Source organism: Nuphar pumila, chromosome 5 (genome assembly GCF_984573655.1).
Source record: "Nuphar pumila chromosome 5, dmNupPumi1.hap1.1, whole genome shotgun sequence".
Classification (NCBI taxonomy): domain Eukaryota; kingdom Viridiplantae; phylum Streptophyta; class Magnoliopsida; order Nymphaeales; family Nymphaeaceae; genus Nuphar; species Nuphar pumila.
Genome location: NC_143253.1, coordinates 33,343,055 through 33,356,005, shown reverse-complemented (window position 1 = coordinate 33,356,005; position 12,951 = coordinate 33,343,055). Strand labels below are relative to the sequence as shown.

Sequence of the window (12,951 nt, the reverse complement as noted above, 5' to 3'; positions counted from 1 at the left end):
AGGGGGTTGGGGCAGTCACTATCCTAACCAACCAATCACAGGCTTAAGTCACTGCCATCTCACGACAGGCGTGGGCCAACGGGGTGGCCTTGCCGGACCATGAGATCACACATTCCCTGCCTTTTGATAAAGAAAAGTTTTCCACATTTGATCATGACATCAAAACAATAACAATAAAGCATCACCATAAAAACTTCTATAAACCAATGTTACACCCCAAGGACTACAAACCACTAGCATGGTAAGCCCGTTCCTCTCAAACATCACTCTTTTCAAATCATGAACATGCCCAAGAAAACAACATTTTGTGACTCATGAGCAAACCCATCAACCTTTGTTTCAAAGAAGCCTCAAAAAAAAAAAAAAGAGAAAAAGATCTTCTCAACCATGTCTTTTTTCTTTTTTTAAATATTTTTTTAATAAATTAATAAAGCACAAAGGACAAAGGAAGATCTCAAGAAGGGCAAACCCATATATTACAAAACCACAGTTAGCTCGCCGGGAAACAACCAACCAACGCTGGAAAACCACTTCCGGCACAAAAAGAAGGGGGAAGAAGTGGAACCTCATTTTGATAGACAAAAAAAAGAAATAAAAAACAATTACAGGCTTCTCTTTGTTTACACGTATTTACATCTTTTCAACACCAGAAACGAAGATTTTTTTTTTTCATTTTGTTTTATCTCCAACATCAGATATTAATTAGACTGGACATTTCCGATGTCCGCTCTCCGTTGGCTCCGGATCTGGGTTGCCGTAGATACCGAATTAAAGCTTCAGCCTGTACCAATAAAGAAGGAAACATGAGGACACTTATTTAATAGGGTTAGATGAAGCTAACTAATACATTTTCAGACTACCAATCAACCTACAACCCACCATCTCAACGGTTGGTTCACTCAATTATTGAGGGGCTCTTCTATCCCATGCACAAGGCAACCCCACATCACACACACACACACACTCATCCACATGCAGTGATGCATGAATTTAACGCGTTCAAATTCAAAATCTTTTTAACGGCACCAAGAATGGAGAATATACACTTGGGATAAATGCCCTAAGATGGGGTACGTTTTCAAGGGTGTACTCACGCTGTCTTAAACCCGAAAACGACAATAACAAATCATTGCTGCTTCTGTCAATATTGATGCAATGAAAATGTCGGTGAAAAATACCGCACCAGACTTTATTTTCGAATATTAACGATATAGTTTCGGTGACGATGGCCGCCCCACGTGACGGTTTCCCCCTTAATAAGATAACACCCATTTTTAAAAGATCTCGAAAAGGAGAAAATACTCCGTTTAGCTAAGCTAGTTTCATCTGCATATCACTTTTAGAACTTACTGCCAGCTTATCACAATCGAATCAGTATTTTCGGGTTGTTTTTTACAAATCTAATCTTACAGATGTGATCGGCATAGTTGATTTGGTAGGAACTGATATTTGAATCATATTTTTTTATTATAAAATATTATGCTTTTTAAGCTTTCAATATTTTAATAAAAATCTTATACCATCATTTTTTTAAAACTTATAAAACCCTACTTATTTATCAGAATATTCAAGAGTTTATTCCTATAAAATCAAACATGTGAAACATATAACTACAGTCATATTAAAAAAATACAAAAAATACCTCTTCAAAATAATGATAGGCTAGCGGTATATATATATATATAGATAGATAGATTTTTAGATTTTTTAATTTTATTTTTAAATTTTGACAATACAAATGTGATTTAAGTACTTGATTTTATAGGGATCAACTCTTGAAGTGTTCATTTTCTATATATGGGTGTGTTTTTATAAGGCTTGAAAAATCATCAGCTTAAAATTTTGTAAAATTTTAAAATTTCAAATATTATTGGCACATCTATAAAAAAAACTATAAAAAGCTGAAAATTCCATTTAGCACGTTTTCATCACTCTATGGGGTCGGAAAAAATGTATAAAATAAAACATGCAAAATACGTCTTTCAGTTTCTTTTTTCTTGCATTTCTTTTAAAATTCTAACGGTGCAGAGTTATTATGTGCATGCTTGATTTCATAAATGGGTTAGTAAATCACAAACGGAGGCTCGTTTGTCTGGTAGTTGGAGCTAGTGCACGTCATTTTGTGTTGGAGGTTGCAGGTTCAAAACGCAATGATATAGTTGTATAACTGGTAGGGCCCTGCTCAACCCCAGCTTTTCTTTCAACAAAAAAAGAAAAAAGAATGGGTTTGTAAATCGTTTGATTTTTATTTATTTTTTTGAAAGGCAAGCTGGTGTTAGGCAGACCCCTACCAGTTTTCTGTCAAGCCCCATGTGACAGGATTCGATCCTGGGCCTTCAGCCCGCTTACGACATGGGATACCCCCCCTGGGTGTAAATCGTTTGATTTTACATGTGATAGGTTTTATAACGTTTGAAAAATCTAAATTTTTTTATAAATGAGAGAGAGTGATCGCCATTTCTGCATCGAAAAAAAAAATCTAAAAAACTGGAAAAAAAAATCAGGTCCGTCAGAATGCAGGATGGTTTAGTCAAATAAAGAAAGGTCAAAGTCCAAATACGATAAAGAAACGATTGAAAGCGATCGTTTCTTCGCTAATGCCAGGCATCGTGCATTCAGATCGGAGTTCCCCGAGATCGTCATTTGAGAAATTGCTTAAGGGCAGCAAAGATACTTTCCATCCCAGGCCAGATTATCTGGAACAAACGAAGAAAATATCCAAGGGCGGCCGGAACGGTTGCTCCCGGCAGGACCCTAACCGCCTAACGAAAATCAATTGACGGAAAACGCGACTAAAAAGCCGGAAAAACCAGGAAATACTTTCCGCTTCTTACCTTCTGCCTGGCACGAGTTGTGCCGGATTGCGAGAGGGCGATGAGGGGAGGTATCGCCCCTTCTCTGGCGACCATCCCCCGATTCTGCGTGCTGTCCTCGCATAGCTCCAGAAGGATTCCGGCCGCGAACTCCTTCTGCCTCTGCGTCCCGTCCTCCAACACCTCGACGAGCACCGGAATGCCGCCCTCTCCCACGAGCAAGACCCGCGCTTCAGGCGCGGAGACGAGGTTCAGCGTGACGAGCGCGGCCTTGTCCACCATCCCGGACCCCAAGTCAGCCATGAGGTCCACCAGCGGCCGGATCACCCCAGCCTCAACCGCCCGCACATTGTTCTCCTTCACTGTCGTCAGCGCGTACAGCGCGCCGGCGGCGTCCTTCTTCCCCCGTAGGCTGCCGCTTTCCAGAAGCCCGACGAGCGGCGGGATGGCTCCCGCCCGCCCGATCGCGGCCTTGACCTCGTCCTGGTAAGACAGTCGCAGGATCGCGCACGCCGCGTTCTCCCTCGCCGTCGCCGTCCCCGTCCGGAGAGCCCGGATGAGCCCACGGGCCGCCCCCGCATTCAATATCTGGTCCTTGTTCTCGTCGCAGATCGAGAGGTTCAGGAGGGCCGTGACGCCGAGCTCCTGGATCTGCGCGTCCGGAGACTGAGCCAGCACCACCAGCGGCCCGATCCCGCCGGCGTCGGCTATCCGGATTCGGTTCTCCGTCTTGTTCTTCGCCAGGAGCCGGATCTCCATGGCCGCGCTCCGCTGCGTCTCAAGCAAGTCTGACTCGAGGTCGGATACGAGCTGCGCGATCGCCTCGTCGTCGTCCGGGCGGTCAGCCATGCACGCCGCGACTAGCAGGCTCCTGCTCCCGGAGCCCCGAGAGAACTCGCCGGACCGGTCACTTCCGCAGTCGCTGAAGGCGGACGCCGTCGAGTCGATCCTCAGCTCGTCCAGGTTCCGGTCGAGGTAGCCGTAGATGGACGAGGGGTGTGAAATCGACCGGAGCTCTCTCCTTCCAAGGTTGCGATCTTGTTGGAACCCCCACCCGTCTTCCCTTTCACCGGCGAACCCAATTGAAAACTTTCTTCCCGCTTTTTTCCCTGCTCTCTCTCTCTCTCTCTCTCTCTCTCTCTCTCTCTCTGAGTTCACCGTTGGTGGCTGAGGATGGATGCCTTGCTTTGGGTTTAAGCCTTTAAAAGGGAGGGAGGGTACTAGGGGCAGGGCGAGTGCGCACGTGTAGGACCTCTCACGCTTTTCGAGGGGGTGGAATTTAACACGTGTGTGGCGGCCTCCGCACGTGTAGGTGGCACTCAGTGTTTTTCAATAAGAACGTTCGTCCGTCAGCCTCTCCGACAGTTGCCTGCGACCTTCATCTCTCGGATATGGGTCTAATTGGGGACGGAAAACCCAGACCCAATTATTATTACTATTATTATTTTTATCAGTGGATGGATGCATGGGTCTTCTCGGTTTTCAAAAATGGATTGGTTCTCTTGCGTATGATAAATTTAACGCCCGAATTCCAAACCCGAACCCGATTCAAATGTGAACGGGTTTTGTCAGTGTCGTTTTATTTTTATATGTATTTTTTCGTCGCCGCGACCGTGAGGTAAACTCCTCGTCTGAGGGGGCTGAGGTGAGAGGGCCGGGTGGGCATTAAAAGACGAAAATACCCCTCAGTTGGGTGAGGGTGCTCCGAAAGACAGAGGGGGCATGTCGAGGAAAACTGTTGGAGTAGGTCAACGTGTGGAACGGGCGTAGCTGTTCAGAGTTGCGATCTGGCGCGTACCGCGTTTGCCCTGGATCGCTCTGTGGATGACTGGACAGCCATTGGGGGATGTTTACATTTTTTTAGGAAGTCGGGTGGGCCAGAGAGGATGGGTCCGATTCAGTTCGGGTCGGAATCCGATAATCTTGTGCTCTTTCCATGTCAAAATATTTGGGAGATATTAACATAATATCGCTACCTGATCCCGAAAAGTTGAAAAACTGAAATAATCACGATATAATCATGATATGTTAATATCAGCATTTTCAACAACTCGTGATATTGACATGCTCTTTTTTGCCTCTCGTGTTTTTTTTTCTTCATGTTCACCTCTATTTTCTTAAATCATAAATATGTTTATGAGTCAAAAGCAGTTTGTTTTCGATTCCCCTATTTGTTAAAACTTGTAGAAATTCATATTTGGCCTCTTACCGGGTTTGGTTCCACTGGATCAGGAATAATTCATACATGGGGTCCAAGTTCCGCATAAGCCCGTTATTTATGAACAAGGTCGCAAACCTCAACTCTCTGAATGTAATCAGCAAGGGAAATTCCTTCAACTTCAACAAAATTGAAACTTTTTGTTTCTCGAAAAATATGGGTTCGTACATTTATAGTTAAAAATATGTGAAAAATAACAAAAACATGCAAAAAAATATCAAAATTTGCAAATTTATTGCACAGAGAATCAAGTTGCATGATTCACGATTTTGTTGGTTTTGAGTCATGCATCCATCCAAGTCTTTAAGTTTAAATTGAGTAAGTTTAGGATTTTCCAGATTGCTAGTGGGATATGTTTGGATGCACGACCCAATAGGATTTTCCAAATTGCTACTGGTTTGTGTTTGGATTCACAGTTTTTCCTTGAGATTTTTGGATCTCAAAACATCCATCGCACAACATTTTCATAAAGGTTAAAAATTGTAAATATCTTAAAGCATCATAACTCTCTCTCTCTCTCTGCAGTTGGTAGAAGGGTAGTGGTTTCTGTTGTTTATGGCTTTAATCTGGTCGTCATGAGGCCCGCATTTTGGGATGATTTGGATAGGGTTGTCGTTTCCAACGCAGATTGTCACCTTATGGGGGATTTCAATTGTTTGTTATCTATTCATGACTTTAATAACCTTGTTATTCTTAATCTCTCTATGCGAGGTTTCTAAGACTTTGTACATCGACATTTCATCTATCCTATTCCTTTAACCGGAAAGCGCTTCTCTTTGTCGAATAGGCGGTCTTGTCCGTGTTGTAGGGTCTTAGATAGGGTATTTGTCACCCCTAATTTATTGGACCTCATTCCCGACGTTAAGTGTGTTGTTTGCTCCATCTATCTCATATCATGGGCAGATCATCACTCATTGGGGGGATGACTTTCAACCCACCAGTACAACAAGAAAAATGCTAATTAGCGACAAAAATTTGTGACAGATTTTTTTCGTCGCAAATTTACGACGGATTAGCGAGAGAAAACTCTCCCTCGCTAACATTTGAAATATTTGCGAAATTAGCGACGAAAAACATTACATCACTAATCTGTTGCTAATTAGCGATGGATTCGCAACGGCAGTTTCCCATCGCCAAACATTACAAGAAAAATGCTAATTAGCGATGAAATTAGAGAGGGAATTTTTCTCTCTAATTTGTCCCTAATTAGCGACGGAAAAATTCTGATGCTAATTCGTCGCTAATTTTTTATTTAAACCGACCCATCTAGGGCGCAAAATTTTCCCTCTCTCCTTGTGCGAAATTCAAACTGGCCCAAAAGTTGTTCGATTAAAGCACCAGACGGCGTGCTTCTCTTTCAGATCGTCTGGCTTCCCCGAGAAGCCTCGCAGGTGACGGTTGGAATTTGAGGTCGCCGAGATTCGTCGGACAGGAGAACTCTCGCTGACATAACCGGCGATCCGCAACTGCGCTTCAATGTGACGTCCAACTGTATCATCATCATCCTCGCTCTCTCCAAGATGAGTCCTGGTTCGAATCTGGATCGCTTTCTGGACCACACAACTCCATCCGTGCCTACAATACCTCTAAAAAAGGTGCCACGCCGAACCTTATGTTTTTCGTCTAGCCTACTCGAATCGGATGGACTAATCTGAACTTTTTCCTGGTGATTTGTTTAGAGCTTAATGATTTACTGAACACAGGAGATGGAAGAGAGCAGAGTGTGGGAGCCGTTGGAGGAAATGCTGACTCAGTACTTCAGGTTGGCTGATTTGTGGCGCTGCTACAACGAGTGGAGCGCGTACGGGGCGAGAATGCTCATCCTTGTGAATGGAAGGGAGAGGGTGGTCTAGTACTACATACCCTACCTCTCCGCCTTTCAAATTTACACCACCACTCCCCTTAACCGGGTCGGGCCGCTCGGATCTAAGACCCCGTGAAACGCTTGTGTGGTGCGGTACAAGTCCGACCTATTGCTATCGGAATACCGCCCGGTAGGGAGCAAATTTTTTTTTTAATTTAGCGACGGATAAAATCTGTCACTAATCCATTGCTAAAAATAGCGACGGATTAGTGATAGATAATGTCCGTCGCAAAACCAAAATTTAGCAACAGACTCGCGACAGATCATGTCCATTGCTAATCTGTCGTAAATTAGCGACAGATAAGTTCTGTCGCTAATTAGCGACCAAAAAATTATGATAGATGCTATCCATCGCTAATCTGTTGCCAATCCATCGCTAAATAGTGTTTAGTGATGGATTAGTGACGGATTAGTGATTGATAGCGTCCGTCGCTAATCCACGATTTTCTTGTAGTGCAGGAGCTTTGCGTTTGAAGAATGGTGGCTTCAAGAGCCAAATTTTCTCTCGGTTATTGATAATTCTTGGAACAAACGTATTGATGAGCATTGGGCAGCACTCCAGGTTTAAAATAAGCTTTTTTGTCTAGCTAAAGATATCAAAGTTTGGCTTCATAGTCATAATGTGGAGAAATTTTAGCAAATGGCCGCATGGGATCAGGAGATTTCTACGTTGTATCAGACCATGTCTTCTCCTTACACTCTTTCTGATTTGCAACTTCTCAGTCTCGAGGCCAAGTCCTTAGAATTAACTATGCTCTTGAAAATCTGGTGGGTCAAAGAGGAAATTCGTTGAAAGCAGAGGTCTAGGGTAAAATGGCTTGCGGCTGGTGATGGCAACACTAAATTTTTTCACTCATATGCTTCTCATCGTCATAGGAGAAAGGTCGTTCCTTCTATCTCCATTGAGGGTGTTTCCTATCTCAATCAGCACGTTAATATGACAGTCTCACTATATTTTAAGGATTTATATTTTTCTTCGTTAACTGCGGAGGGTGTCTTTGGTAATGTCCTAGTTGGGTCAATTCAGCCTGTGCAAGCCAGATCTATGCAAATGAGGTTCTCTGACGATAAAATTTTTAGGGTCATTAAGGATCTGTCGGGTTGGAAAGCTCTTGGCATTGACGAGTTTCATGTCGACTTTTTTAGAATCTTTTGGGATTGTGTTAAATCAGATGTGGTGAGCATGTTTGATGAGTTCTATCGTAACTCCAGACTGCCTTATCATTTTCATGTTGCTATTATTTCACTTATTCCGAAAGAGGATGAGGCCATTGATATTTCACGATTTTGCCCTATCTCAATTATGAGTGCTCTCTATCGGATGTTTGCCAAAGTTTTGACGAATAGGCTAAAATCAGTGGCTAACCAAATTTTTTTAGACTCTCAGTTCGCCTTTATCCGTAATAAGAGGGGTCCAACACTCGTTCATCATGGCGTCTGAGGTTGTTCATTCCTTGTAGGATAGCGATCAACTTTACTTTATCCTTAAATTAGACTATCATAAAGCTTTTGACTCTGTGCATTGGTCATTTTTATTTCAAATTTTGGTATTGGTTATCGTTTTTCTGGTTGGGTGCGGGAGCTGGTCTCAAATGCTCAGGCCATGTTAAATATCAATGGTGTTAGAGGAGACCGGTTCAAGCTGAGGAGGGGTTTGCGGCAAGGGTGTCTCCTCTCGCCTTTGTTGTTCAATGTTGTTGCTGAGGGTCTTGTGGACTTGCTTAAGCGGGCTGCGGTATCATGTTTCATTGATCCTTTGTAGGTTTCAGACTTTTCGACTCATATTCTTACTTATGTTGATGATATGATCATTTTTTTGCATGCAAATGTTCAACAGATGCTTAGGTTCAAGCTTATCATTCAGTTTTTTCTCTCCCTATCTGGGCTTTCTCTAAATGAGACCAAATGCTCTATTACCATGTTCAATGTTCATGCCAATATGCTTGCAGCTGGAAAAAGAATTTTTAATTTCACTATTTCTGACATGCCTATTATGTACCTGGGTTTGTCGTTACAAGTGAAGCACCTCTCTTCTACTGTTTGGGCTCAGACGCTTCAAAAAGTGAAGCTTAAATTGCTTTTGTGACCGTCATTTTATCTCTCCATCGTCGGCCATCTAACCTTAGTCAGACATGTTTTTTCAACTATTCCAGAATTTTTCATGTTTATGTTTGTGATGCCTGTGGGAGTAGAGAAGCAACTGATGCACTTGCTGGTAGGTTTTCTATGGTCTGGGTGACAACTCAAGGGTAAGCGTCACTTGATTGGTTGGCATTCAGTGATCTTACCTTGACGTATGACTTGTTTAGGCATTCCTGCGCCCAGACTGCGGAGCATTGTTCTTGTCGCCAAGCAATGTTGGTTGGCCCACCAACCGAATAACCCTTGTGCACGTTTGCTTCTTGCTAAATATGGGGCTCCTGCTCTTATCTCAGTTTGTCTGGGAACCCGGGGTTTGGCGCTCTCGCACTTGCGTAAATCGTGGTTGAGGGATTTAGCCTGCTTTAGAGACTTTTGAGAACTCCGAAAATTTTGGTCAGTGGTTGCAGTGGGCGCTGGCGCCAAGCGGAGAGTTCCTCACCAAACAAGTCTATAGATCGTTGCTCCCCCCGAGGGCTGATTGGTTGCCCGAGGATGTGCCTTGGGCGAAAGGTCCTTCTCCCTGTTCTCGAGTCCTGGCTTGGTTAATTTTGCACGATAGGATCCAGACCCACGATAATTTAAAGAAGTGGGGCATTCAGCTCCCGAGTTGGTGCGTGCTTTGTCAAGCTGCAGAAGAATCTACGTTTCACTTGTTTTGGTCTTGCCCAATATTTGTGAAACTCTTTAGCAGGACCTGGAGGCATTCAGAAGTGTTTGTTAAGGAGGAGTCTTTTGTGCTAGATTTGATCTTGGGCCCGGTTTGTATTAGGCGCAACACGAGGTGGAGGTTCATCTGGTGAACGTGGTTGCTTACTTTTTGGTGGTTTGTTTGGATGGCACGAAACGATGCTCATTTTCGTCAAATTCTGGTTAACATTCAAAACCTGGTGCATAAAATCTTGGTAGATGTTTATGCGATCTTGCGTATGCATCTTAGTGATCTTCCGCTCCCTTTTGCTGACGCTACCTCTCTTTTGCCGCAATCTGGGCAAGCGGCTCTTGCGTGAGCCCGTTTTATCTGTCTGATGTTCTTTTTCTCTTCTGCTTTCTTTATTTGTTTTGACTTTGCCCTTGTTCAGTTCATGGGTTCAACATTTTGTTGATCTTCGTGAGTGGTAATGTTGAATTTCTTTCGGCTCTCTCTCTCTCTCTCTCACTGGGCCCGGTCATGGTTCAATCTAATGGGTTTAACGATAAGGATGCAAACGGATCGGATCATGAACAGTTAAATACATGGAGAGTCAGATCCTAAACATCCAAAAAATGCAAAACCTCCATCCTGGATCAGAGCCATTTGCATCCCTACTTAACGACCCACCGGCTGCATTTTCAAGGGATCACAAGGTCAGTGCAGGAAATTCTGGTAAAACCAGGAAGCAACTTGAGCGGGATTTTAGTGAATTCCATGGGAGTTCTATGCATCTCGGAAGAGGTGTGGACAGTGGGTTGGGTACCTGACCTAAAATGAGCTTGATTCATTTCGAGCCCGACCCAGCCAGATTAGTGAACAGGCAGGTCCAATTAGAGTCAAAATGTCGTCTGTGGAGCCCATGCCAGCCAGCCTGGCCCATTCGTTGGTTGGGTTTAAAGGGTGACCCAGCCCACGTAAAACTTGGTCTGAAAAGAACCAGGCCTACCCTGAACTTGACAAGAGTTAGGTTCGGCTTCAGTGGGCCTGGGTTCGGGTCAAGCATGTTGGGCACTAGTGGGCTCAGAGCAGGGTCTGGCTGATTTCCAACCCTAGTTGGAAGTAAGGGGCACCATAATGGAACTTCCCTACTTACCCTAATTTTGTGGACTAATTGACACATGAAGCCTTGAAGCAAACTGCTAAACAAGTCATTAACCAGTGAAGGGTCCATTTACTGAAAAAATTGCACTCTCAAATGGGGCTTTCCATGATATCATCGCAAACATTGATAGCTCCCCAAGCCCAACATCATTCACCTTATCCACAAAAAAAAGGACAAAGAAAATATGGGACATTGGACCACTTAACCTATATATATATATATATATATATATATATATATATATATATATATATATATATATATATATATATATATATATATATATATATATATATATAGAGAGAGAGAGAGAGAGAGAGAGGTGCTAAATGATATTTGTTAAATGGTTTTTCTGCTCTTCCCGTGTTTTTTTAGCAGTTTCGATCCCATAAATGTGTTGGGTATGGTCGATTTACAACAAATCCACACCTGGATCATGTGTTTTCAATGAAAAAACTGATATTTGGAGCCTTGAAAATTTACCAATATTTTGGACCGTTGATTTTTTGAGCCTTATAAAAACCCACCCATGTGTGGAAATAGAACACTTGTGCTGATTCCTATACAATCAAGTACATAGATCACATCTGTACGGTCAGAAATTAAAAATAAAATAAAAAAAAACCTGAAAACACCATTTAGCATGTATCATTTAGCACCTACCCATTACTATATATATATATATATATATAGAGAGAGAGAGAGAGAGAGGGAGAGAGAGAGAGAGAGAGAGAGAGTATATCATAAAACACTTCAAAACTATGGGACAGAACAATAAATGGGACATAATATGTTCAGTTCTCTCATATATATATATATATATATATATATATATATATATATATATATATATATATCATCACTTTCAGACAATTCATTTTAACTAGAAAATAGCTTGCATGGTGGTCGTGTTTGTAACCATTCAGGGGACATTTCAATGTCTTCCAACTACAAAACTAGTGACTTAACTATACCAAACTTATAGATGCATCAAATAACAGGATTAAATGAACCAGCCTAATGGAATGATGCCGTTCATTATGCCTTAAAAAGGAAATAAATTATGCTTTTAAAAGTGAATTACATGAACAATTGCACACGCACTCACACGGTCAAATGTACCTCTGCCGTTTGGGAGCAGCGTGTTATAATTTCCCAAATATTTCTGTTACTCGAGCAGTGGTATTGCCAAAGCACTGTGTTGGGGATGTCATAGAGTTGAAGATCCCAACATCACATTTTGACACCATTCATATTGGGGAATCTCCTGATCCATGCTTATTTTTCACTCCCTTGAAGCATTTTGTAGCTTGCTACATCCTTTCTCGTTTATAGGAGCCTTGGTATGAAGTCTTTTCTTGTTTAAACCTTGCCGTTAACGCTAAAACTCTGCCATCCATCACTGCTGCTAAATAGAATGATGGGATGTTTTTGGCAACACAAGGAAACGGCATTTCCATCCTAATTCAGGGCTCCCAAACAGAGACTTAAAATGCACTTGAAAGATAATTAAACATCACATGCATTCATGCTTAGCATATGCACATGCACATGCACACCTAAAAGAAGGAACAAACAATTGACAATTAGCAAAGCTCTGTTCCATTCAACTGCTATTGATCAATACTAGTGTACATAAAAAATCACCCGTACACATTAATTGTTCCTGAATGGGTGTTTGGGTCCATGTATACAGTTGGTTATCTTATCAGAGACAATCTTTTTGGGTTGTCACTATTCAATCTTTTCATGGTTCCACTTTCTCTTACCACTCTTATTAAAACTGGCTGGTAATTTTTTCGGCCTTTTCTTTATCAGTACCTGAACAATAGTAACCTTTACAGTATCCTGTTTCCTTGAATTGCTTTATTGAATTTCACCTGGGAAGCCAACTCATACTGTCTGGAGAAAAAGCTGCATCCAGTATTAGAGCAATGATTTGCACCATGCATCTCAGATTTTTTTTTATATACAAGCATCGAAATCCGTGGATTAGAAATAGCAGGACTGATTTTCATAAAAAACTGAATTATGCATAAAATTTCTGCAATATTACCAAACTGAAAAATGTCTGATAGCAAGTTTATAAGATAATTCAATAAGAAATGGGAGTGACTGATT

The 12,951-nt window shown here is 42.2% G+C and overlaps 1 protein-coding gene across 1 annotated transcript; it reads right to left on the bottom strand.

Moving 5' to 3' along the window:
• Positions 1-450: 450 nt before the first annotated feature.
• LOC149837323 (uncharacterized) lies at positions 451-3,883 on the bottom strand. The gene is made up of 2 exons (XM_090007336.1): positions 2,835-3,883; positions 451-781 (listed from the first exon to the last, which is right to left on the bottom strand). The coding sequence occupies exons 1-2, from the start codon at positions 3,660-3,662 to the stop codon at positions 692-694; spliced, it is 918 nt and encodes a 305-aa protein (XP_089863462.1). The 5' UTR covers positions 3,663-3,883; the 3' UTR covers positions 451-691.
• Positions 3,884-12,951: the final 9,068 nt, after the last annotated feature.

What these genes read in the sequence shown, in the direction of transcription:
- LOC149837323 (XM_090007336.1), bottom strand. Translation starts at nt 3,662, where the DNA reads ATGGCTGACCGCCCGGACGACGACGAGGCGATCGCGCAGCTCGTATCC. An exon ending in CAACTCGTGCCAGGCAGAAG is followed by an intron (nt 782 to 2,834) that starts GTAAGAAGCGGA and finishes TTATTGGTACAG; the next exon opens with GCTGAAGCTTTAATTCGGTA.